This window comes from Amyelois transitella, chromosome 12, assembly GCF_032362555.1.
Source record: "Amyelois transitella isolate CPQ chromosome 12, ilAmyTran1.1, whole genome shotgun sequence".
In the NCBI taxonomy this organism is placed as follows: Eukaryota; Metazoa; Arthropoda; class Insecta; order Lepidoptera; family Pyralidae; genus Amyelois; species Amyelois transitella.
Genome location: NC_083515.1, coordinates 35,001 through 62,615, shown reverse-complemented (window position 1 = coordinate 62,615; position 27,615 = coordinate 35,001). Strand labels below are relative to the sequence as shown.

The following is a 27,615-nucleotide window of genomic DNA, read 5'->3' as shown; positions in this document are numbered from 1 at the left end:
TAATTATTCGAAGCCAAGAAACAGTAAATGCGTGCAGACTTTCTAAAGAACAGGTAGGATGGGAGTGGTCGGCGGCGGGGCCCGGGGTCCGGCTAGTGACGTCACGCTGAGTCACCTGCGCACGGGCAGCCGCATCAATGGCGCCTCCCCGCCGCCGCCTGCTCCCCGGAGTCACATGACTGCCCCCTCCCCGCGCCGCGGCCCGCCCCCCGCGCTCGCCCGGCGAGGTTTCCCGCGGTTGCACTCTGCACCCGCTGCACCGCACTGGGGTCGGCGACCTCCAGCCGAGCAGCCTCCGCGCGCGCCGCTCCCTCGTCACCACTACATGAACTACCCTTACGTGTTAAAGATAAATACTCCCTACTCGTGTTAATATCATTACTTAGTACTGTACTTCTATGTGTCTTCAAGTCCAGAAAAGTAAAGGAAGGTTTGTATTGGTTGAGAGCTACAACAGTATAATCTATTACATGACTTACTTATACTTAAACACATTTATAATTACTGCCATAAATAACATTATAAACGTGTCATAATCACAAACTTATTAAGTGTTCCACGACAATGCTCCTCTCATATGACACCTTACGTAGGTAGTTCTGTCCGTTTTATAATTATAATTTTCTATGCATTGTAAATAATTCAAAAAATATTAATGGCGAACACACACAGCTTATTACATAACCGGTAGAGGCCATATTAAGTAGTTATATTATGCTCTGGAGTTCAGTGCATTAAATATAATATTTAGAGATATGGAATAATTTCTTTACATACCTTTGACACATTTAGTTTTAACTGTCACAAAAAATAAAACTAATACGGGATGTATTTGTTGATGACTAAATCGCAACGTTGACAGAACAAGCTTGATTCGGAAGAAGAAACCTAGAAAACACGAGTCAAATCCTACTTCAATTGTCGGTACGAGTACATCGTCAGTGTGACCTACTCGTGTTGCCACGGCGGCGCCTTCGAAGCTGGAATCTAAAATCGGGAGAACTTATTGATAAAGCAATGCTCCGTTGCTGTGCGGCTCCGGTCATGTGACTGGAACCGGCGAATGCTCACATTTACCATAATCGAGATGTCGCCGCACGTTGCAGGCTACGTAACACATTCGCCACAGCCACAGCCCACCCGCAGTTAGTACAAAGACAACTTTAACCTTCTCTCATAACTGAGAGAAGCGTAGAGTTGTCTTTGAACGCCGACCACGACTGATCCCGTACAGAAACTCTCAAGGGGTTACAAAAGGCAATATTTATATAATTCGCAACATGTACTGTGACTCTGACTCTTGGGTCAGGTAGGACTGCTGTTGGTGACACTGAACCCTTCTCCTTCTCAGTCTTAGTCTTCTTGGGGTCCACAAGGTTCGGTCCTCAGTCCATTTCTGTTCAGCGTGATATTGGATGAAGTGAAAAGGGGCATTAGCATGACACTTGAATTAGTGGTCACTTGAAAACGCCGATCTGAAGCTAAATGTGGCGAAGACGGAGTACATGGCTTGCAATGCAGTTTCTTGTTATGCAGATGCGGGCACTTTAAATACTTGCCTCCGACGTCAAGGCCCACATAACAGCAGCATGGGAAAACGGAGCGAGGAGACGGGTGTCATCTGTGACCTCCAGAACGTGACTGCAGACTGTCTGGGGAACAGATGTCTGGCCACGCCGCCTCCGCCGGGTCCAGGTAGAAAGGGTAGACCCAAGAATTCCTGGCTTGACGTCGTGAAAGATGATATTATGCGTGCCAATGAACTTAGAACTGAAATCGCTGTATAAGTACTGCAGAAATAGTAGAAAAAAAAGTTGGAAAGCGGACCCCAGGTCCTGAAGCTTAATGGCGGAGGATGCAACAGGAAGCACGCCATGTTGAGAGAGAGGCAATACTAAGATATTATTTTTTGTCTCTGTTCTGTTACTGTATAACAATAATTTAAAAAAAAACAGATAAATTTAAAGCTCAAGGATAGTAGGATTTTTTTTGCAGAATTCAAATGCTCAAGTATGGAGGAGCAGGAATACGGCGCTCAGCGTTATAACTGAATCGACAGCACCGCGGAACATGTTCAATTTTATTTTTCATTCTGATTGCGACTGAAATAAAGAAAAATATGGTGGGTCATCAATTATTGTTTATTAAGAATAGAACCAAACTATCTGAAATGACATAAAATCGTATATCATCCCTTGATTCTTGATTGATGCCGGTTGGTCTCCAGCGAGCGTCCCTCCGAGGCCGCGCGGCCGCCCCTGACCTTGGCTCACTGCTCTAAACTTGAAGCTTTTGAAAATCGATTGCGGACGAGCGCCCCAATCCGCCGCGCTCTTGTTATTGTAACGGCTGAACTTTCCTATTTTCTTATTGCTTTTAGTATTTTGTAGCGTATTTATTTATTTATTAACGGTACACATACAGACTGTTTTCAAAATTGCATTATTTTATTATCTACATATATAAATGTATATGAACAAGTAAAATGTCCAACTTAAGTGTACACAGCATGATCATGTAAAATGAGTAATTAACAGAACAAGAACTCAAATAACAAGACATTAATAGAAAAAATGCCAAACTTCCCTTAGAGATGATACTTAAAGTGGTAACTTCCCCATGGAAAAAATGTTTTCCGTTGAAAGTATTCAACCCTGTGAGAACTTAAAAACGAGGAAAAATAAATAATATTACTATGTATTTACTTTGCCAGTGTGAGGGCACCTTCCCATCAGGTACGATTCGTAATTATGTTATTTATGTTTCAATTTTAAATTAAAAAAATAGTTAAAAACTATTTTATTATTTTTATTTTTTATATAATTATATAAAATAAAACATATTTATATATCTATACTAATATTATAAAGCTGAAGAGTTTGTTTGAACGCGCTAATCTCAGGAACTACCGGTTCGAATTAAAAAAATATTTTTGTGTTAAATATACCATTTATCGAGGAAGGCTTTAGGCTATATAACATCACGCTGCAACTTTTAGCAGAGAAGAAATAATGGAAAATGTGGAAAAAAACGGGGAAATTTATTCATCCTCGAGGACTTCAATGATGCCCAAAATATCTATTCCACGCGGTCGAAGTCGCGGGCACAGCTAGTATTATATAAAAATAAATAGTTATATAATATGTAACTATTTTCGACTAACACTCAAACTGTAAGTAGGTATTATAAACTTTTAAAGATCGAGAAGTAAATACAATACAGTACACCTATTTTACATAATCATGTAATAGGTATTTATTTGTATTCCTTATTTCCACAGTTATCAATCAAATATGTATTTGAAAAAAAGTGGTGTAAAATTTCGTATAATATTCGTATTTTAAATTGTTATTAAAACGAGGTTTATTAATAGATCATGCATAAAATAGTCGTCCTTGAGTTGGCGTGCTGTTTCACGATGATGTTTCGAAGTGAACCCGCCGCCGCCGCCGCCGCGGTCTGCCCGGCCGGCTGCCCGCGTCGCGCGGCCGCCGCCGAGAGCTCGCGCAGGCCGGGGCGGGAGGGGATGCTGCAGGCTCCCATTGCGCGCGCACTTGGGGTTTCCCGCATCCCTTCTACCTTCTACCTGGAAACCTGATTATAGGACAATACGTTTATTTTTTGTGCGATGACTTTTAACATGGGGTACTTTTGTCGACGTTAAAATATAAAAGGATCTATCTCTAAGATTTTAAGCTCTAATATTATCGTTGGTTCTTAACGTGACAAAAAGTTTGTATCTTTCCTTGAACCGGTATTGTTATTGTATTTGAGTTATGACAAGCAAAAGACATATTTCAGGTAGAAGATAGTCAATCTACAAAGGGCACTTCTCGAGATTTAGATAAAAGCGACATTGGAAAAATGGAAACACCAGTCCATGATATAGCGGGCGATTGACGAGCGCGGCAGTTCTCTCGCGAGCCCTGACGAGCGCGCACGCGTCCGCTCCCGCAGCGCTGTCTCCCGCCGCCGGCACGCCGTCACCGCTCCGCCGCACGCTCCCGCCCGTACCCCATGCAGCCTCGGAGCTGACCCCGGCACCACGTCTGCTCAGACCCCTCGCAACCACGCAGGTCAGTGAGGACATTGTCACCTCACCATTCTCTTCATCACTCGATCATATCGAAGCCTTCTTCGAAAGCTCTCTCAACAAACACCGCGCCGTAGTGAATTCTGCTAGTAACAGTTAGTTACATTCGCTTGAGAAATATTTGACTGTAAAAGTGTTAAGTCAGCATTGGCATGCAATGTAAATAGTGCGCCACGGAAGACATTTCTACTCTAGTGTATATAACACGCCGTGTTTCCTTCCGTCCCAGTGAAATGTGAGTCATGGTCGCATTCTTCAGTTATTATCTCCCGTTAAAATGTTATTACTAATTTGTTATCACCATGGTATTTTACAAATTTAAAAAAATCAGTCACCAATGGACAAACACAATGAACACACATTTATCTACCCCAATTTTAATGTTAATTGGGGTAGATAAATCTTTTAAAATATAATTAGTTCAATTGAAATGAAGATAATAAATTCTAATTTTTCTTAAGTTTATTGTCAACGACGAGTAAATAAATTATTCATATCATAAACTTAAATTTGCTGTTTAATGGCTTAAAATAACGCGGAAACGTGTGTTGTATTTTAAAGTCGTAGATGTTTCTTACGATTAACATACACGTTACATGTCATGAAGTTACTTTGTCCCGCGGGTGGAAGAAATCGTTTCTGCAGAAAATAAATTTTGTAATGTTGATTCTAGTCGCTCATGAAACTTTGGCTACTGTATTCGTGGTTTAAATATTATTAAATATCTAAGAGTGGTTTTCGGTTAATTTGAGTTCAGATAAGTAAGGTAAGATCGGTAGGACCTGGTAAACTTTGTACCTGCTATACTTTTTTGAATAAAGTTTTCGTATATTAAGACAAACAGCTCCACGTAGATTTTCAGTCTTTTCAAGAGTGTTGGCTCTGTCTACCCCTCAAGTTTTTCATTTTATAAAGTAGGTATAGACGTGATTATACATACGAGTATGTATGTTTCTAAGAGGTTAGATTGATGATAATACATCATCAAACTAGCTTAACTACTTAAAAGCCATGTTTCATTGATGAAATGTCTAAAATTTCGTGTTATTAATTAAAATACTTTAGGTTTATTTTATATCGTATTGAAATAAACATTATTACCCTCTATGAAAATTGATGGAATCACATGATCGGTAACTTATGAACGCCTTATTCAGAGGATTTAGTCTACGAACTGGCGGGCACGCTTGTCAATGCCTGCTTGTGCGCGAAGATAAGCAAATTGCATATTTTGATTTATTTCTACTACATCTGCAGTCTATAAATATATCTACACCATGAGATATATGTATGTTTTTTTAAATAAAATCCAACTCACTGAACAAAAGTCCCAACATTCTTTGCTAACAACGAAATAACAAATTACTATTAGACTAAAGATGGTTCTGATTTTACAAGAAATAATAACATAACATAACATAACATAACATAAAATCACGCCTCTTTCCCGGAGGGGTAGGCAGAGACTACCTCTTTCCACTTGCCACGATCTCTGCATACTTCTTTCGCTTCGTCCACATTCATAACTCTCTTCATACAAGCTCGGCGGTTTCGGGTACTTTTGACCTGACCCTTTACCAGGACGTCCTTAATTTGATCAAGATACGTTCGTCTAGGTCTTCCCACTCCGACCTTTCCCTCCACACTCTCCTTGTATATCTGCTTAGTCAACCTGCTTTCATTCATCCTCTCCACATGACCGAACCATCTTAACATACCCTTTTCTATTCCTGTAATTACATCTTCTTTCACATCACAACATTCCCTTATCACGCTGTTCCTTATCCTGTCACTCAATTTCACACCCATCATACTCCTTAACGCTCTCATTTCCACTGCATTTATTCTGCTTTCATGCTTCTTTTGCCATACCCAACTTTCACTCCCATACATTAATGTCGGGACCAACACGCCCCTGTGCACAGCCAGTCGAGCCTTTTTGGATAGTTTCTGACTGCTCATAAAGGCATGCAAAGCTCCATTCACCATGTTCCCCGCGTTCACTCTCCTTTCAATATCACTATCATACTAGAGATACTACATAGAGCAGACATTTGACGAGTAACTCATTCATCCTTAATCCACTTTTAGACTCTTTCAAATCTGTCAAACAGCTATCCATAAATAGGTTGAACAGCCACGGTGACGCAACACATCCTTGCCTAACGCCTTTCTCAATCTTAAACCACTCAGTGTGCGCTCCGTTTATCCTGACACAAGCACTCGAATCCTCATATAAGGATTTCAGTGCTCGTATTAAGAGACTGCTCACCCCATGCATAGAAAGTGCTGACCACAATTCATTCCTCTCAACTCTGTCATAGGCCTTTTCCAGATCTACGAATGTGCAATAGACTTTTTGACTCTTGGCCAAAAACTTTTCGGCTATGCACCGCAAGGAAAAGACCTGATCAGTACATCCCATTCCCTTTCGAAATCCCGCTTGAGCATCCCATATTTTGTCATCAGTTTCATTCCTGACTCTATTAATCAATACCTTAGCATACAATTTGCCGACGACGCTAAGCAGGCTTATACCACGATAATTTTTGCAGTCCAGCTGTGACCCTTTTCCTTTGTAAAGTGGCACGATAACAGCCTTACACCAATCTTTTGGTACTCGGCCGCTTCTCCAACACAAATTGAAAAGGCAGTACAACTGACTAGCTACTACGCCTTTTCCTGCTTTAAGCATCTCGACCGACACTCTATCACACCCAGTAGCCTTTCCCGCTTTCATACTCTTAAGTGCTTCCACAATTTCGAACATTTCAATTTCGCCTTCCATCTCATTCTCTTTTTCTTCGCTATAGCAGAAATCTTTCTTATTTCCTTCCTTTTTTTCAAATAAACTTTCAAAATAGTCCTTCCATATCTTTAGTACACATTCTTCTCCTTTCACAACGCTACCATCCTGGCATCTGATCCTAGTCAGCTCTCTGGTTATAGTATTTCCTCGGGCTGACCTTACGGATTTCCAGAATACTTTCAGATTTGACTGAAAGTCTTCTGATAGCCTTTTATCAAAATCCTCTTTATACTCTCTTTCTAATCACAGCTTTCTTAACCAAATCTTTCATTTTCTTATATTCCTTACGTGCTTCATTCACATCTTCATCTATAACCTCTTGCATTCTTAAGTTAGCTTTTGCTGCTAACAAATCCAGCCATGCTTTCTTCTTTAATCGCACAAGTTCTTGCACATCTTTACTCATCCACGCATTTTTGTGATTTTTTCCTTTCCTTCTTCTACTTACACCACACACTTCAACAGCTACTTTCACAATTCTTTCTTTAAATTCCTTCCATCCATCTTCAATATCGCTCATTTCCTCTAAATCTTCAAATTCATCCTTCAGTCTATTAATATACTTCTTACCTACATCCATATCTTGCAAATTTTCTACTTTTACTCTTTCCAAAGCGCTGGTTTGCTCCCTTACCCTGTGCCGCCAGCGATTGAAGATACCCCTTATCCGGGATATCACCAGTAAATGGTCCGAGTCAATGCCAGCACCGCGATATGCACGGGTATCCAGCACTTTGTTCTTCAATCTTTCATCTACAATCACAAAGTCTATCATACTTTTTAAAATACCTTCCACTCTTGTGTAGGTGTGGATCTCTTTATGTTGAAACATTGAGTTCGACACAAAAAGATCCCACTCTAGACAAATTTCTAAAACACTTCTTCCATTATCATTCACCTTTTCGTCACCAAACGCACCAAGCACCTTTTCATATCCATCACGCTTTACACCCACCCATCCATTAAAATCACCTAACATAATAATCTTCTCATTTGGCTTGGTAACTTTCAATACTTCTCTTACACTATTCCAGAACTCCTCGTTTTCGCTTTTTGCTGATGTTGTACCCCTCGAACCCACATCCCAAGGTGCATAAACACCTAGAACGAAGATCCGAGTGATTCCAACTTTCAGCCTAATCCATAGAAGACGAGGGCTGACACACTCATACTCATTCACGCACTCAGCCATTCGTGCAGAAAGAATTAGACCGACCCCTTGACAGCCTCGGCTGGTACTGGAAATTCCAGACCAATACGCCGTGTAAGGGCCGTGCTGCGTCGCGTCGCATCCTTTCCGCTTCGTTTCATTCACGCACAACACATCCAAACGTCTTTCATCCATCATCTGGCATACTTCCTCAATCTTATCCTTCATTCCTCCTCTTACATTCATCGTCGCAAAGCGGCTTTCAGCAGACCGCATACCGCTCCCGCCGGGAACGAGACGTGATGGGGTGCGGACACCATCGCCGCCATCTAGGTGCTCTTTCAAAAAATTTGCATCCATGCGATTCCCACGAGACGCTAGGGAAAAATTTTGTCCGCCCCAGCAGAGCCCCGCATGCCAGGGTAAGGCTAGCCATTACCTGGGGGTCGCCCAACCCCATGGCGGAAGTGGCACGCTCGAGACTAGGCTCGCCCCTAGCCATGCATCCATCGGCGCGGCAGACCTTAGATTGGCAGACCGGAACCGCCGAGCTTGCATGAAGAGAGTAATGAATGTGGATGAAGCGAAGGAAATATGCAGAGATCGTGGCAAGTGGAAAGAGGTAGTCTCTGCCTACCCCTCCGGGAAAGAGGCGTGATTTTATGTATGTATGTATAAATTGAAGATTCAACATAGGGTAATTGCGTTGGTGTGGCGTCCAGTTCCACTTTTCGTCCATTTAACTTCTAAACGCATATAAAAGGAATATAAACACACCTATGCGCGCAAGTTGCAACTTGTCACGATCCTTCCTACTTAAGCAACAGTTCTAACAACAACAAAATCCAATTTGTCAAGTGAAAACTTCGAAAAAATTAAACTTAGTGGCCGGCATGTGTCCGTGTTTTGTAGACGTGATTGCCGGTACAAAAAAAATTGCTGGTGCAGGAACACTCCGTGGTGGGTTTTATGACTATTTCACTTAGATTGGGTAATATTTTGGCATGAAAGGATGTAAGGATATTTAACTGTATAACTAACATTATGTTTAGGTTATTTTACAATGTTTTTGTAGTAATCTTAGTAAAAGTTTGCGGACGAATACTGACATGCCTATTTTACCAATTATTTGGTTTCCGTCCACGTGGACGGAAACTAAAACAGCAAGCTAAATATTTGGAATGTTCATTTTATTTTTTTAGACCTATGAAAAATATGTGTTTTCTTCAGATATGAACCTTATTGACTATTTGACAAGATATTTAGTTAACGTCCAATAATTTCTCAGTATTGCTTGTTTAAAAAAATGTTTAAATGGCATGGACGGAAACTAAACAGCTATTTTTTTTGTATTAGTTTTCGTCCATAATAGTGTGGAATCTACTTTTAACACATTTTCTTGTTAATTCGTACAGGATTTTCTAGTAGGTACTACTATGAAATTAATTGTTATAAATGGATTCGGGGAAATAAAAAAAGCAGGAAATCTACTGCTGAAGAATAAATATTTTTGTTGATTAAATAAAAGATTATGAAAACTGAAACATGAAAACTAGATCACATCAGGGCGAAAACCAAATTTTTTGGACGAAAACTAGTGAAATCTGCCATTTAACATTTAATTATTTATATAAAAAACAATGTACATATAATTAAAAGTTTCTTAATTTTATCAAAAAAGACTATTGAGGTATATAAACAAATATGAGCTATTTTTATTTGGATACTTTATCATATTATTTTTACGTCTGAAAGCTAGCAACTCCGCTAATTGGACGAAAACCAGCGCAATCACATATATAATATAATATATAATTTGTGATAGCCCAAGTTTTAATAAGGTAAATCTGTAAGACTTTATACCTACCTACAGCACAATACCATCTTTAGTAAGTAAAAAGAATCATTTTATTGGAGTATTCCCGGTCAGGATAATTGTGAGAGATCACTTTAACAGTATTAGTCATTACATTCGCTGACAACAAGAAATATACTTTTTAGATGCATTGTTGCACCTTAGTTTATATTGCAGTGATTAAAGTGACAAAGATGGCTACGAACTACTTAAAGGATATAAATTTTATATATGTACTCTACTTGTAAAGGCATAATTTCAAAACAAGAAACGAAATTAATACCTACAATATTTTTTTATCATTACAATGATAATTATAACGAAATCTAAACAACTAGGGCCAATCTAAAATCGCTATAGTAAGAAAATAAATTAATCAAAAATTTTTCTTTTGAAAGGACTTTTTTGTCAACTTTTTATTGCATGTATTAATACGATCACCTAGGTTGAAAATATGAAAAATATAGTCTCCGATGGTATTAATTTGAAACACGTTTCGTTACAAAGCTCAAGTTACAACATAAACCTGTAACAATAGTAACCTGTAACATTAAATGAGTTGGAGACAAGGACTACTCAGCTCAATAAGATCGATCGAAACACTCGGGGACGAATTACGCCGAAGCAACTGCTTGCGGCCGGTACCGGTACACGCGACTATTCTCTTGAAAATTCAAAGAATTTTTATTTTATCCAATGTCATTGTAAGAAGTGCCTGATATTTTTGGTTCTGGTCTGACTACTAATTGATTCTGTTAATTCTATCATCAGGCTATATTGTATTTCATTAAACTCCTAAGTTTTATGTGATTTCGTTGATAATCTTAAATTGTTCCGTCAGCAGCATCTAGGCGGTGCTACACGTACGGGGACAGCGTGCCTGGCCGCAGGCAAAGGGTTTACCTTTGCCAATTGATTTTTGTAGATTGTTCCAAAGTTAACTAAAATGACGTGGAGTAAAATAACACATGATACCTAATTTAACGCAATTTTGTCTTTTTACGCGGGCGGAGGCGCGGGCTTTCCTACAGCTTCAGAAACTATTTAAGTTCCCGAGGTCTGCATACGCTACGAAGCGGTTGTTTAAAGAAGATCAGCCCTCAATATCTCCATTAACATTGGGAAAGTCAACAAATCCGGTTCTCGAGTGAAAATTAAACAAACAGACTTGTCACTGGGAATGTATGGATTACCAATGGTTTACCGGCGCGGCACAACTGTGTGTCTTACTACCTGCCCTGGCTTCGCACGGGTATATGATATAAAATTCGTAGAAACTTTCACCCCCCATTTTAGGAGTTGATTGGGGGAAAGGTATCTTATGTTGGAACGCGGGTTTTTAATTATATGCATATCAAATTTCGTTTGAATCTGTCCAGCGGTTTAGCTGTGAAAGATGAACAGACATTAGTAAGGGCTTGTCAAGTACTAAAAAAAATGAAATCAAAAATATTTCTAGAGGCTTAGAGAAAGCATCAAATGGAAGTTGTCACGGAAAAACAATCGACAAACGTCCATCCGTGAACCTGCCGCCGCGCGCCGCCGCGGCCGTGACCTCGCGCGCCGAATAATTGCGTTTATGTCCACGTTTACTCATCTAGGTTTAATTATCTCCAGATTGACTGATCGATTGGAACCCGCGTTGCCTGAATTAGACCGCTAATGAGTTCCGGTGGCTGGTGGAGCGGAGCCGAGCAAACCTGCCGCCTCACGGTGATGGCGAGCTCGCCACGGCGTCTCGACAACGCACATTTTTTTGTCAACTTCTTTGTTCAAAACATGAACTTAAAAAAGACTAATCTGTGTTGCTGTCTTGCGCTTATTCTGTTTGACTTGAATAGGTATAGGTACTTATTTTAACTTATTACGTAATGACTGGTAAAAGTTCTGATTAAATATCTACCTATAATATACTAGGTATCCAGCTTAATCTTAAATAGCAACCTCCATTCCAATAAGGCAATAAAGCTGAAGGTGGCCTTTCAGTCCTTTTGAGACGGTTGGCTCTCCGCAAAGGATATAGACGTCATTATATGTATGTAGGCATGATCATTCATTCATTCACATAACTTTTCTAGTTCTTACATAGATATAGTTATGCGAATTTTCCTGAAAAAGTTACGCATGGAGACTAACTTTCACTTTTATAGGTACTTAATAGGTATTCGTTTTCGTTATTGTGACTTTATTGCATAAAATTATATTTAAAACCAACTATGGATTAAGGTACTTACGAAAAGAAAATATTGCAACGGCTAATTTAAATCCTATGAAGAGATTTCTTCCAATCAACCGGCATACAGAAAAAACTTATTTGTTTCTGGTTATTATCTTCATATTATATATATTCTCAAAATAAAACCAATTTCCAAGCGACTTAAGATCAGCAGCACCACACATTATAAAGGTCGCTTGCGCAACTCCCCAATTATTGTCATCACGTTCGCATTCCATCGATCGAGATTCAATTGGAGTGATCGGCGGCGGTCGTCGTGATTGTGTCGTAGCGGAGACCTCACGAGCGCGTGTTGATGTTGCAGGATGATCCCGAGACGGAAACACAACGCGTCGTCCGGCTCCTTGCCGCCGCCCGACGACAAGCACGCCAGCAACGACTACATCTGTTAGTATACACCACAGTAGATTCCTTGTACATTACCTTCGCTAAATTACGGCATAGTTCTGTTAAAATAAACTTGACAAAAAATCCGACGTCTCTTTCAGTATCAGACGCAGGCCCTCGCGAGGGATGGCGCTCTGCGCTAAAACGGAAATTCAACAGAAAGACGCTTCATAAGCGGTTGCCCGTCACCGCCTGGCTGCCGCAGTAAGTATCTTTATATTACTACGTTTACGTACGAGTATATTGCACCTAATTTGGTTTGAACTACAATAACCCGTGTCCATGTCACAGGTACGATTCTGAAAAAGCGGTCGGCGACCTGATCGCGGGCATCACCGTGGGGCTGACGGTGATCCCGCAGTCGCTGGCGTACTCCAACATCGCCGGGCTGCCGCCGCAGCACGGGCTGTACGGCTCCTTCCTCGGCTGCTTCATTTACATCGTGCTGGGCGGCTGCCGCGCCGTGCCCGCCGGCCCCACCGCCATCGCGTCCTTGCTGACCTGGCAGATCGCGGAGGGAGTGCTGGAGAAAGCCGTCCTGCTCACGCTCCTGGCCGGGCTGGTCGAGTTGCTCATGGGCGTGCTCGGCCTCGGCTTCCTCATAAACTTCGTGTCCGGCCCGGTGTCGTCGGGCTTCACGTCGGCCGTGGCGCTGATGATCGCCACGTCTCAGGTCAAGGACTTGTTCGCCATCACCGTGACGGGCAGCACGTTTCTGCAGCAGTGGATCTCCATCTTCAAGAATCTTCACGCCGCCGCGCTGTGGGACCCTGTGCTCGGGTTCATCTGTATTGCGCTTCTCCTGCTTATGAGGGTGAGTGTTGAAATTTATGTAAAGAATCGCTTCATTTCCTACTATTTGTCATCCTATTAAGTCCATACATTAAATAGTATCAACCTCTTTTTCACGTGTTACTGGCCAGTTATAAAAAGTTACATGTTTTGTTTTTTATTAAGGAACTTGAGTGAAAAAATTTGAATATCAAAACTAACTACGCAATAGTTCATCAAAGAGATACATAATTTTAGGGTCGCTTTTATTTTACAATATATATTATTTAAAGTGTGTGTGCGTTTTTATTTGTTGTAAAGCTCTAATATCGTAGTTCGCGAATTGAACAAAATTGGTGCCGAAACCCGGGAATAACATTCAAAAAGACTAATGAACATTCAATAAAGTGGTAGTGGTGAGTGCTATAAATCAAGCTAATTTGGACCATAAAACTGTGAGTAAATGAACTTATAAAATTAACTAATTATTGGACTTGCAAATTTCACGAAGTTATATGAACTTTTAAAAAAAATTAAGTGATTTCATTAACTTTGAATAATTCGAGTTATACCCAGTGACTAGACGGGAAATACATACTCAAACGTTTTACGAGAGACATTTACAAATAATTTAATTCAATATTCCATATATTTAGATTATTTTCATTAGGAATTCCATTGACTTTTCACTAAACAAACTTGCCTATCATCATGAGTGTGAATAAATCAATCGTTATCCAAAAAGAAAGACTTGCCAAGTTATTCAAAGCTGAAAGTAATTACAAAAAGAGTCCAAAGGACAGAATAACACGAGGATATATAGAAACTAGACTAGAAAATGTTGATGCTTTATGGAAAGAATTTAATCAGGAGCATTTCAATATTTACGGTTCAGCAACTACAGAAGAAATCAAAACTCAGGAGTATTTTGTTAAAGGGATATACGATATTTTTGAAGAAACTTACACTCACTACAAGGGCTGTTTGAAAGAGGCTCTTCGTGGAACGGGAGATGTCTTCGAGGAAGCCCAAGGGTCCATGGAATCTCAGTCTGTCGTAGAAAAACACAGGTCCAACGAAGTCAAATTACCAAAAATCGAGTTACCAAAATTCTGTGGTAAATATGAGGACTGGCAGCAATATTTCGATCTTTTTACCTCACTTATACACAAGAACCGTAGTTTGTCCGCTGTAGAAAAACTGCACTATCTTAAAAGTACTTTATCAGGCGAAGCGGAAGTTCTTATAAGAAATTTGCCCACCACGGATTTAAATTACGATTCTGCCTGGAAAAAATTGATAGCTCGATACAATAACAAAAGGTACAACTTAAACATAATACTCAAGAATTTATTCAGTCAAAAACAAATAACTAGCGAATCAGCCCATGCAATTAGAAGTTTGTTGGATACAACAACGTCGTGCATCACCTCAATTAATAATTTAGGAATCGAGACAAAGCAGTGGGATGTCATCCTCATTTTCTTAGTGGTGTCCAAGCTAGACAATGAATCACTCCGTCAATGGGAAGTCAATACCAGTGGAATTGCATCCGATGCCTTACCTTCGTGGTCTGATCTGGTACTATTTTTAGAATCTCGTTTTCGGACACTGGAAATGATTGACAGTGCTAAACAAATTTCCAAGGCTCCTCAATACAAATGTACAGAGAAGGTTAAATCATTTGCATCTGTTCAAGACAACATTACAAAACATCAATGTACTATGTGTTCGGGAGATCATTTTCTCTACCAATGCAAGAGCTTTGGACAGCTAATACCACGTGAGAGACAAGAGTTCGTACAGACCAAATCGCTATGCTATAACTGCTTATCACCCACTCACTCAGTATACAAATGTCGTTACACAACAAGTTGCCGTAGATGTGGTAGACGACATCACTCCTTGCTTCATCAAGAGAAGGAGAAACAGCAAGAGCTTACAAATAATTCGGAAAACAATCACGCGCACACACAATCACAGCGACAAAATCAAGCAGATATTCAACATTCATCACCCAATCATGGCGTGAACGTCGTTGCCAATTTTGCGAAGGAAGAAACGGTCATCGGTTCAGCTGACGTTCTTTTGGCAACGGCCATTGTAAAAGCGTATTCATTCAACGGGAAGTATTGTCTACTGCGTGCCTTGATCGACCAAGGCTCTCAAGCCTCCTTTGTAACAGAAGAGACTGTTCAGACGTTAGGCCTTAAACGTATACCTGTTAGCGGCTGTGTGTCAGGGGTAGGAGATGGTCGACTGCATATAAGACATATGGTTTCTTTCCGCATTGAGTCTCGTAGGGACCCAAGTAAATCTATTCAAATTTCTGCTTACGTATTAAGATCTCTTATTTCGCGTTTGCCTTCTAGCAAACCCTCATCACCTGATTGGTCAGAAATCGAGAACCTATCACTGGCCGATCCAGGATTTATTTCACCTGGTAGAATCGACGTTTTACTAGGAGCCGAAGTATACGGCGACATCATTTTGAATGACATCTTCAAACACCCAGAGGGACACTTATTAGCACAAAACACTATCTTTGGGTGGATCATTTCAGGTAAGGTGCCGCAAGGAGCACCAACTGATGTCACAAAAATGGTAAGTTTAAATGTTCAGGTCAAAGAAGACTTTTTACTCAAACAGTTTTGGGAGTTAGAAAATGAGCCAAACTCAATTCAAAAGAAATTCAGCAAGATGGAAGAAAAATGTGAAGAGTTTTTTGATTTAACTACTACTAGAAACAAGGAAGGTAGGTTTGTGGTTAGATTGCCTTTTAATAGCGATGATCCAGAGTGTCAATACGGAGGGTTGAAGGAGATAGCACAGAAAAGATTTTATCTTTTGGAGAAGAAGCTACAGAAGAACCCGAAATTAAAAGAAGAATATGGTAAGGTAATGCAGGAATATCAGGACCTGGGTCACATGAAGGAAATTAAGGACGAAGCAATTCATCCAAAGGCAGTGTATTTTCCACATCACGCCGTCGTAAGGGAAGACAGAGAAACGACAAAATTACGTGTTGTTTTCGACGCTTCATGTAAGGGCGCGAACGGCATATCGTTGAATGACAACCTCCTTATCGGTCCCAAACTACAGCAAGATTTAAGGCACATTTTGATGAGATGGCGAAGATTCCCAATATGTATAGTTGCAGACATAGTCAAAATGTACCGGCAGGTACGTATACACGATGACGACACACGCTTTCAAAGGATATTATGGAGATTCAACCCAGATGAACCACTGGGTCAATTCGAGTTGCTTACACTCACCTTTGGAACAGCATGTGCACCTCATCTAGCAGTAAAATCACTGCAACGTTTAGCAGACGATGAACAACTCAACTACCCTAAAGTATCAGAAATCACGAAACGAGATTTCTATGTCGACGATTTAATGACATGCTGTGAAACAGAAGAAGAAGCTATTCAAATTTATACTGAAATGAACAAGCTAATGGAAGCGGGTGGTTTTCAATTACAGAAGTGGAGTAGCAACAACAAGGTATTGCTCCAGTTCATCGGTCAAGACAATCAGAAGACGGCTCCATCAATTCACATTAAGGCTGACAACATGGTAAAAGTCCTGGGCATTTGTTGGAACAGAGATTCAGACGAATTTCAATATACAGTAGAGTTACATGAAGTTAATAAATCACCAACAAAGCGCCAGGTGTTGTCTGACATTGCTCGTATATACGACCCAATGGGTTGGATTGCTCCAGTTGTTTTAACTGCAAAGGTTTTCATTCAAAAATTGTGGAAGTCTGGGTTGTCTTGGGATGATGAACTTCCTGAAGATTTGTTACACGAATGGCTCAAATACAGAGCTGAACTCTCCGAACTGAAAACCATATTTATTCCAAGATGGCTAAATTTTAATCAGGGTTGTGAAGTTGAACTGCATGCCTTCGCAGACGCATCTCAAATGGCTTACGCTGGAGTGGTGTACTTTCGAACAATAAACTCTAATGGCGAAATTCACGTACACCTACTTACCTCAAAAACAAAGGTAGCTCCGATTGAGAAACAACTATCAATTCCACGATTGGAATTATGCGGAGCGGTTTTAGCTGCAAAATTGCTTAACGAAGTGGCACAAGTTATGAACGTTCCTAAGAATAGGCTCTATGCATGGACAGACTCCACTGTTGTTTTGGCGTGGCTTCGTGGATTGCCATCAAGATGGACAACCTTCGTTAGCAATAGAGTATCGGAAATTCTTAACATTATAGATAGTAGTCAGTTTAATCATGTTGGTACGAAGTTCAACCCCGCGGATTGCGCATCCAGAGGGCTACAACCATCTGATCTCAAAAGAGAGAAGCTCTGGTGGAGTGGACCAATATTCCTGTATGAAAGAAATATAACATTTTCAAAATTAGACTACACAACACAAGAAGAAATAAGAGCTAGTAATTCGCAGAAAATTAAGACTTTTGTTGCACTGAAAAAAGAGGACGAAAATCAACACTTGATAGTAGAAGAAAAGAATTTCTTTTGGAGTAAATATTCATCGCTGAAGAAAATGTTGCGGATTGTCTCATATGTAAGGAGAATTTTAAATTTTAGATTACAAAATATCGAAAGGGAGAAGTATCCGGATTTTATCACAGCGAAAGAAATGAATGATTCTTTATTAAGTTGTGTTAAGAGAGTACAACATCTGTGGTTCAAGGAGGAAGTCGCGCAACTAATGTCTGGAGGTTATGTCCCTAAGAAAAATTCACTACACGCTCTCAACCCCTTTTTAGACGAAATGGGACTTCTGAGAGTAGGTGGCCGAATAAATTTATCACATTTGAGTTACGACGAGAAACATCCCTTAATAATGCCTGAGATGAGTCTTCTTACCCAGGTCATTGTAGAGGATGCTCATAGCTCAACGATGCATGGTGGACCTCAAGCTATGCTCAATTACATAAGAAGCAAATTTTGGATAATACATGCTAGAATATTAGTCAAGAAATTGTTTCGACGTTGCGTCACATGTATTAGGTATTCTCAACGTAAAGTCACCCCACTGATGGGTCAGTTACCAGAAGTTCGTTTGAAACCAAAAAAGGCTTTTATGTCATCAGGTGTGGACTACGCGGGCCCCATAAATCTCAGATTTTCTCCTGGTAGAGGAGCTAAATCCTACAAAGGCTACATTTGCTTATTTGTTTGCATGGTGACTCGCGCTATCCACATAGAAGTGGTATCTGATTTGACTTCCAAAGGTTTTATTGCCGCTTTTCGTAGGTTTGTTGGTCGTCGTGGTCGTTGCACCGACTTGCATTGCGACAACGGCACTAACTTTGTTGGTGCTGACAAAGAGCTCAGGGAAATTTTCAACGCAACTAAATCAAAAATTCCTCAAGAGATTGCGGAATTATTAGCTATGGAAGGAACAAAATTCCATTATATTCCACCTCTTAGTCCTAACTTTGGTGGTCTTTGGGAAGCAGGTGTGCGCTCAGTTAAGACACATTTAAAGAAGGTGATAGGGGATCGTACTCTGACCTATGAGGAAATGTGTACGGTTTTAGTGCAGATCGAATCTTGCCTCAATTCTCGACCACTTACTCAGTTAAGTGAACATTCAGTCGACCCTCTCCCCTTGACGCCTGGTCATTTTCTAGTAGGTGAACCTCTCATTAATGTAAGTGACAATAATTTTGCGAATCAAACTGAATATGTTAATTTAACTAGTAGATGGAAATTAGTCCAAAAAATTGCGAATGATTTCTGGCATAGATGGTCAAAAGACTATTTATTAAATTTAGATAAGAGGTATAAATGGACTACTAAAAAATCAGAACCTGATGTTGGTGATATTGTAATTGTTAGAGAGGATAATCTTCCTCCAACTAAATGGATTCTTGGTAGAATCATTGAAACACATCCAGGCAAAGATAACATCACTCGTGTTGTTACGATAAAATGCAAGGACAAATTGTTGAAACGTCCTATAAATAAACTTTGCTTTCTGCCTAAATGATTCATGTTTGTTAAAAAATTAATCGTAGTTTCTATAAATTGAATACATAAATATTCTTTAGGTTCTTTCTTTAGTTCCACCATATGTTATGGTGGGCGGTTTTATATAATAAATATAGCATTTGTAGTAAGGTATGTAATAGCCTTGTCACGGTGGGCGGTTTTATTGTATATAATTTTTCTTTTATAATAATTTCACAAATCTTACGTTTACATGTAATTAATCAATAAGGTTTGACATAGAATACGTACTAGAATTTTTGTTAATTGAAGTGAATCTAAGTTCTTATAGACTGTTTTTTAAAGGACAAGTCCTTGGTGGGCGGGATGTTGAAATTTATGTAAAGAATCGCTTCATTTCCTACTATTTGTCATCCTATTAAGTCCATACATTAAATAGTATCAACCTCTTTTTCACGTGTTACTGGCCAGTTATAAAAAGTTACATGTTTTGTTTTTTATTAAGGAACTTGAGTGAAAAAATTTGAATATCAAAACTAACTACGCAATAGTTCATCAAAGAGATACATAATTTTAGGGTCGCTTTTATTTTACAATATATATTATTTAAAGTGTGTGTGCGTTTTTATTTGTTGTAAAGCTCTAATATCGTAGTTCGCGAATTGAACAGTGAGTGTCGGGATTGCACTGAGATGTCTCTCATTTATTTTGTTCTTTCACTGCCTATTCGATAAATTGTTAGGTTTTTAACTTTTACAGGGCTTCGCTTTTAAATACATTTTCCTATGTCATTAACCATTACCAATTTACATGAGGAGATAAGTAAGATTTAATAGGAATAAAGCTGTATCAGTATCATTTTATATTTCCGCCTACTTTCTGATTTCTTGCTAAAGTTTTTACATTTAATTTAACTGTTACTACTGAATCTCAATTTCACATCTTTAAGCCATATGGTTGAACGTTGTCTACCCCGTAAGGGATAAAGACGTAATGTGTATGTATGTATTTACAGAAAATTGGCATGGTGAAGTTTGGAAGTAAAAACCCCGACGGCCCTAGCACCCGACAGAAAGTTCTAACCAAGTGTATGTGGATGGTGGGCACCTGTCGCAACGCCATCGTCGTGGTCTGCAGCGGCGTGCTCGGCTTCTGGTTCGTGTCCAACCAGGGCGCGGCGCCCTTCCGGCTCATGGGTGGGTACTTCTCGGCCTTCACTCACCCTGCACTCGTTATAGAGTTCTCTACTGACAGATATTTCTTTGTTCATGCCGACTCCAGCTGACAATGCGCGTGGCGGTTAGTAGTCATTAGTTAGAGAGCTCCATCATCTCGTAGGTGTAGAGTAGAATAGTTTCGCCGCACGCATCACGGTAGCGCCCATCTCATTGCATAATTATCCATGACACAAGTAAAACTGGTTTCATTCAATTACAAGTGCAGAAATTGTCTCATGGATGTGATCATCTTTAGCGCCTCCCGTTCTGTAAGGTAGAAATGTTCTGACGACGCGGGGGTGTGTTCGCAGGCAGCATCCCGTCCGGCGTGCCGATGCCGCAGCCGCCGCCCCTGAGCTACGTGCGCGCCGACAACTCCACCGCCGACTTCCTGGACATGATCTCGGAGCTCGGCTCCGGCATCATCGTGATCCCGCTGATCGTGCTGCTGGAGGACATCGCCATCTGCAAGGCGTTCAGCGACGGCCGCACCATCGACGCCACGCAGGAGATGATCGCGCTGGGCGTGGCGGGGATCGCCAACTCCTTCATGCAGGCCTACCCCGGCGGCGGCTCGCTGGCGCGCTCGGTGGTGGCCAACGGCTCCGGAGTGAAGACTACCTTCAACGGACTGTACACGGGTAACGATCCAAGTGTTAGCTCTTTTTTGTGACTAAAATGACGAAAACTTACATTTTGTTTACAAGTCGAGCGTGCCGGCTTAAACTTTTGTGTACTTGCTTGCAGGTGTTATGGTGATCCTGGCGCTGCAATTCTTCACACAGTACTTCGAGTTCATCCCGAAGGCGGCGCTGGCGGCTGTCATCATTTCCGCCATTCTTTTCATGGTCGAGTACAATGTCATCAAACCTATGTGGAGGGCCAAAAGTGAGTGTGTTTGATTTGCAAATATTATATTTAGTGCAGATTATCGTAACTACATTAAATCATCTTACCAAGGAAGAGCCCGGGGTCCGGCAGTGACCGAGAAGACTTCCATTTAATCTCCGTAACTAGGTTCTCCCTACACTGTTTAAGGTCTACACTTTGAGGAACTGCCCGCGGGAACGGGAAACTTATCATTGTGCGTATGAAGTCGTGGGATAAAGCTATAGCGCGCCTTTGTAAGTAGGTAGTTAGTTGTAAGTAGGCTGTCCTTCTCTGAGATTTGACTAGAATGAGACGGACTTAGGGTACCATTAATATCGGAAAGATTAGTGTTCCCGTAGAATTTGCGATAAACGATAATGAACGCGAGCGAAGCCGCTGGCAAAAGCTTAACTAGCTTTTGCCAGCGGCTTCGCTCGCGCTCATATTTTTTTTGGAAAATTTTGCTTTGATTAACTTTTATTGGAGTAGATACTACATCCACTATAGCGCATATTCGATTATTTTGTTTCAGAACTAGATCTGATCCCGGGCATCGGCACGTTCGTGCTGTGCCTGACGCTGCCGCTGGAGCTGGGCATCCTAACGGGCGTGGTGGTGAACATCATCTTCATCCTGTACCACGCGGCGCGTCCCAAGTTCTCGGTGGAGACGCTGCGCTCGGCGGCGGGCGTGGAGTACCTGATGATCACGCCCGACCGCTGCCTCATGTTCCCCAGCGTGGACTACGTGCGGCGCCTCGTCACCAAGTGCGCCGCGTCCGCCTCCGCGCCCGTCGTCATCGAGTGCACGCACATCTACAGCGCCGACTACACGGCCGCCAAGAGCATCGAGCAGCTCACGGCCGACTTCCACGCGCGCCGCCAGCCGCTCTACTTCTACAACGTGAAGCCCAGCGTGTGCTCCATCTTCGAGGCGGTGGCCAAGCCCGAGCACTTCGTGGTGTTCTACGAGGACGAGGAGCTGGAGCGGCTGCTGGCGGCCGACGAGCGCGTCACGCCGCACAAGCCGCCCGCGCCGCCGCCCGGCCGCGTCTGAATGCGCTCGGGATGCTTCTTGCCCCTAGACCATATTTTTGAGATTCGTTTGACAGAGTGAGATATTTTAAAATGAAGATTAACTTTTCTATTAGATTGTTTATGTAAATCGAATTTCATTACGTCTATGTCGTTGTGACGATTTGTAAATATTAGATATTTTCGTGCGTGCTACTTACCATCGACGCGATCGCTCGTCGATGTAAAACATCCTTGTTACTTATAGAGATTCGTATATTTTAGTAGATATTTAGAGGGAGAGCTGATGGCTGTGCGAGCTGTGATCGGAGGTCGAGGAGCTCCTCGGGCCGGTCTGTGATTCTAAGGGATAGTTACGATAGGTGCTCATTGCACGACCACACAATAGCTTCTATTTTCTCGTATCTACATTAATGTACTTCCGTGAGAACGGCAACTACACCTTGTGATAGTATTATATTTCGTCATAGTTATCGCCCGCGCAGTCACTATCCGCTTCATAACAAAATCATTTTATATATGCATAGTCCTTAGTTATTAATCCGAAGCAATTCAAATCCACACTTGACAGTCTTGACCGCTGATTCGTACTTCATGCAGTTCCTTCTTTCTCTTCAGAAATAGGTATTGTCGGTGTATTGGTGCTAAAACTATTAATCTGACAATAATATTTCCCAGCCTCACTTTGACAACGCCTCAATTTTAATTAAGTTTCTACTTTTGCCGGAATCAGCGTTAATCAAAAATGTTCAATAGAAATTCCCGGGTAAACTGACATATTATTTTAGAGTCAGCGACTAGAGGTTCACAATGTGCCCTATGTCCTATAACATAGGGCACATTTAAAGATCAAAAACAAAAACAAAGCCGATAAGGCGTAGTGTAGTGGTTCACATGGACCTTGGTTCCATAACAGATATTATTATATTCCATTCGTTTCCTATAAGATAAATTGGTGTCAATCATGATAAATCACCGAGCAATCGGTAGCGGCTGCGCGGTTGTGTTTGCTCGTTTCGATTTATTTAGTATTTATTTATATACGACTAAAGTACAAGTAGTTAGGATGTTATTATATTTTATTGAATTAAGACTAAAGCTTTAAGCAGTGCCGGGTGCAGTCGTCGCTTGCGCACTTATCAAGAATGTGACGTCACATGCGCGCTGGGTCGGACGCCGCGGGCGCGCGTTCGCCCGAGCCGGCACTAGATTATCCATTATTTTGTGATCCTTGACTAATGTTAAAAAAATGAAGTAATAATATTATTGAATAAATAGATATATTTTGGAACTAAGAAACTATAGATATTATTTAGCTATACTATGAGAGTATGCATGGGTTGTGTGTACGTCGATGAATGCATTTAAAGTTCCAAGAACAAATTAAACTCTATGAGAGTCGCATGTTTGCTTTTTATTTCAATAAGTTAATTCTTCCCCTGAAGTCCATATTTGAGACGAGAGATCCTCTGAAGAAGAATGATACATCTATCTATCTTTACATATAATAAATCTGTAGAAGGGTCAATTCTGTACATTTAATATTGAAAAAATAAATAGCAGGGGTGTTACTGAATCGATACCAAACACAAATATGTGATTAAAAAAATTTGTCTGTCTGTCTGTATGTGCAGGCATCACGTGAAAACTAACGGTTCGATTTTGATGGTATAATTATACCTTATTATCCTGGGCATAAAATAGGATACTTTTTATCCTGGAAAAATACGAAAAAACAGTTTTAGTTTATCCATAGACGTTGTTCTGTAGAACCGCGAACGCACGTAACGTTACCCGCAGTGGATTCAGCGCCGTAACTTATAGCGCCGAAAGTCTGATTTAGCTTGAACCGTTTGCGGCACACGCGGGCCGCTACTAATTACTATGAAAAAAATACTTTAGTCCGGTCAATCTAGACATTCGAAGCTACATTAATTCCCATCAAGCTGAAAATGAGTATAATTGTTTAAAACACAATCAAAAGCATTATTTCAAAATTCCCCATTATTCCGGTTTAAGGAAAAAAAATACCCAAGGTCAAAGGTAAAAAATGGGTGATTCGCGATTTTCTTCAAAACGGTAAGTTTTTCAAATCGGAAAATTACCTCAGACATAAATTGTAGATCATTAAGTAATCTATAAAAAGGTATCAATATTTTTTTTCAAAAAAGCTACCGATTCTGAGATATAACGATGCAAAAAGTTGCAAGCGTCATAATATGCACACATTTCCACGCCACCTCTGAGGTAGTGTACTATTATTAAACTTGAAAAAGTCTGAAATAGGTTAGAATAAACTAAAAGAAGGTTTTCCCATACTGGAAAGTGGATATATTAAGGCAGATAGTTCAAATTTGCCAAGAATTGATTGCTTTACGGTGGCTAATTTCTTCGCAACAAATAGTAACTTTGCTCTGCTGAATTTATAAAATGTGAAGACATCCATGTAAGTAATATACTCAAGATACATTATTATAGTAATATTATAAGGTTAAAATGAAATAAAATGATTTTGTCATATCATTGGCCAACTATAATGAAAGAACGAAACATTGTTTACTTTATTTCTAACCTAAAAATTCGAGTTTTCGTCTTTGAAAACTTGAAGTGAAAAATTATTTTAATACAAATAAATGTAACAAATATTATCAAACTTACATCAAAATGATCCTCACAGAAATACATTTTACTTTGTCTAGATACAAGTGCCGAATCCCGACGGGCTAATTGAAGCCACTTTTTCCGCATCGTTTTTGTACGTGGAACGTGAATAAACAGTTTTTCAGGTGTTTTAATAGTACTTTTACACTGCGGCACCGCACAATATTTATAAAATTTAAATTCATAGTATTATTATCACACAACTACAAAATAACTATTCATTACATACAACTTCGACAATATTTTGTATCGCGTGACGTCACAGCGGCCGTTTGACAGGTATCCGCGTTTTGACGCGATAATTTAAATGGAATTTTAAATAAATTATTTTAAAGGAATTACTTGAAATAAAAAAATAATAATAAATAGTTTGGGTTATATTTGGTACTTATGCATGGTTTTAAACACTTTCCTAAAAATAGTCCACATCCCTATTAGGCCATACAGCTGAACTTGGCGTTTCAGGATTTGCGAGACTGTTGGGTTGGGTCTGCCCTCAAGTGATGAAAAAGTGATATATGTATGAACGTAAGAGTATGTAGGTACTTAAGTAAGTATCTAAAGACGGCCTCTGTGGCTCAGCGGTAGTACGCTTGTCTGTGACACCGGAGGTCCCGGGTTCGAATCCCGGTCAAGGCATGATGAGAAAAGAACTTTTTCTGATTGTCCTGGGTCTTGGATGTTTATCTATATAAGTATTTATTATAAAATATAGTATCGTTGAGTTAGTATCTCGTAACACAAGTTTCGAACTTACTTCGAGGCTAACTCAATCAGTGTAATTTGTCCCGTATATATTTATTTATTTATTTATTTATCTGTGGGATAACAATGGACTGTATTTAAAAGGAGATAAATTAGAGTAGGTACTCGTATGTAACGTGGTTGCCCGGGTTGGACAAATCCCCAATGAAATTTGAGTACGACTCACCTTTCCTCTGCACGGCAGATTTGGTATAAAAAACTTGACATTAAATTTAAATCTTCGACGCCCTTATCATTGGACTTTTGTAATTGCTGATGTTAATCAGGCAATATTAGGTGCCGATTTTTTGACTTATCATAACTTGATTGTCGATTTAAATGCAAAGAAGTTAATTGATAAGGAAACTAGGTTACTTACGTTTGGCAACATAGTTAACAATAACACACCATCAATAGGGACTGTAAATGGTGATCATCCATTCCTAGAATTATTAAATGAATTTCCTGAAATTACTAAACCGATTTCTTTTAATAATCTAGATAGTAAATGTACTAAAAATAATGTTTTCCACTATATAGAGACTACAGGGAAGCCTATTCATGCTCGTGCGAGACCATTGCCGCCCGACAGGTATCATAAGGTGAAAGAAGAATGCGATCACGAAGCCAGATCGCTACCCCGTTCCTCGTCTGCACGACTTCACATATATATTAGCAGGTAAGAAATTTTTTAAAAATTGATATTAATAAAGCATATCTATACTAATATTATAAAGCTGAAGAGTTTGTTTTGTTTGTTTGTTTGTTTAAACGCGCTAATCTCAGAAACTACTGAACCGATTTGAATAATTCTTTCACTGTTAGATAGTCTATTTATCGAGGAAGGCTATAGGCTACTATTTTATCCCGGATTTCCTACGGGAAACGTCAACAATGCAGGTGAAAGTTGAATGAGTCGGCCATCTGCAAGCTTTCCACGCGAACGCTGCGCAAACCAACAAAGATATAGTAAAACAATGTACTAAAGATGTGAAGTACTCATTTTTTGCCACAAAAAAGTCCGCGAGAGCATATATCTAGGTTTACTTATTGACGGCCTCTGTGGCGCAGCGGTAATACGCTTATCTGTGACACCGGAGGCCCCGGGTTCGAATCCCGGTCAGTGCATGATGAGAAACGAACTTTCTCTGATTGGTCTGGGTCTTGGATGTTTATCTATCTAAGTATTTATTATAAAACATAGTATCGTTGAGTTAGTATCTCGTAACACAAGTCTCGAACTTACTTCGAGGCTAACTCAATCTGTGTAATTTGTCCCGTATATATTTATTTATTTATTTTATTTATTTACTTACAATAACCACTTTTATGTTCATTTTTTAAGATTATTTTTTCATTATAAACATAAGTTATTTTGAAACCAATTTTCTTTAATTCAGTATTAATCCAGCGTTCTTTCTAATATGCCTCACCCCGCATCTTTCGATCGCCCTGCTCTATCCTACTTCCTACATATAGATAGGTATCATTCTACTTATAATACTTCCTTTGTATGTTTGTCTGTTTTTACCTCTTACCTACATTTAAACTGATTATGTCTATCTTTTAAGATTGTTGTTGATTATGAGTATTTAATTGTAAACACAACTGTCTTTGATATCACTTAATTTCAATGAACATCTTAGAAGATATTACTATTTTAAAGTAAAGTAACTATACGGTCTCCGTTCCGTCGCGGGTAATGATGTGGGCCAAGTCGTCGCCAAGTCGCATAACAATTAGCAGCTATAATTGATAAAGCCGAGGAGGATGTTTGCAAAAATAAATATGATGCCCAAAATAACTATTCCACGCGGACGAAGTCGTAGGCACAGCCAGT

General features: G+C 40.0%; 1 protein-coding gene across 2 annotated transcripts; it reads left to right on the top strand.

The window, feature by feature from the left end:
• Positions 1-3,872: 3,872 nt before the first annotated feature.
• LOC106136740 (sodium-independent sulfate anion transporter) lies at positions 3,873-23,774 on the top strand. 2 transcript variants are annotated; one of them, XM_013337382.2, is made up of 8 exons: positions 3,873-4,076; positions 12,448-12,530; positions 12,632-12,734; positions 12,822-13,344; positions 20,265-20,445; positions 20,778-21,107; positions 21,214-21,354; positions 21,869-23,774. In XM_013337382.2, the coding sequence occupies exons 2-8, from the start codon at positions 12,449-12,451 to the stop codon at positions 22,390-22,392; spliced, it is 1,884 nt and encodes a 627-aa protein (XP_013192836.2). In that variant the 5' UTR covers positions 3,873-4,076; position 12,448; the 3' UTR covers positions 22,393-23,774. The 2 variants fall into 2 exon arrangements, with proteins under 2 accessions (XP_013192836.2, XP_060802769.1); XM_060946786.1 differs by lacking the exon at positions 3,873-4,076 and adding an exon at positions 4,184-4,328.
• The last annotated feature ends 3,841 nt before the right edge of the window (positions 23,775-27,615 follow it).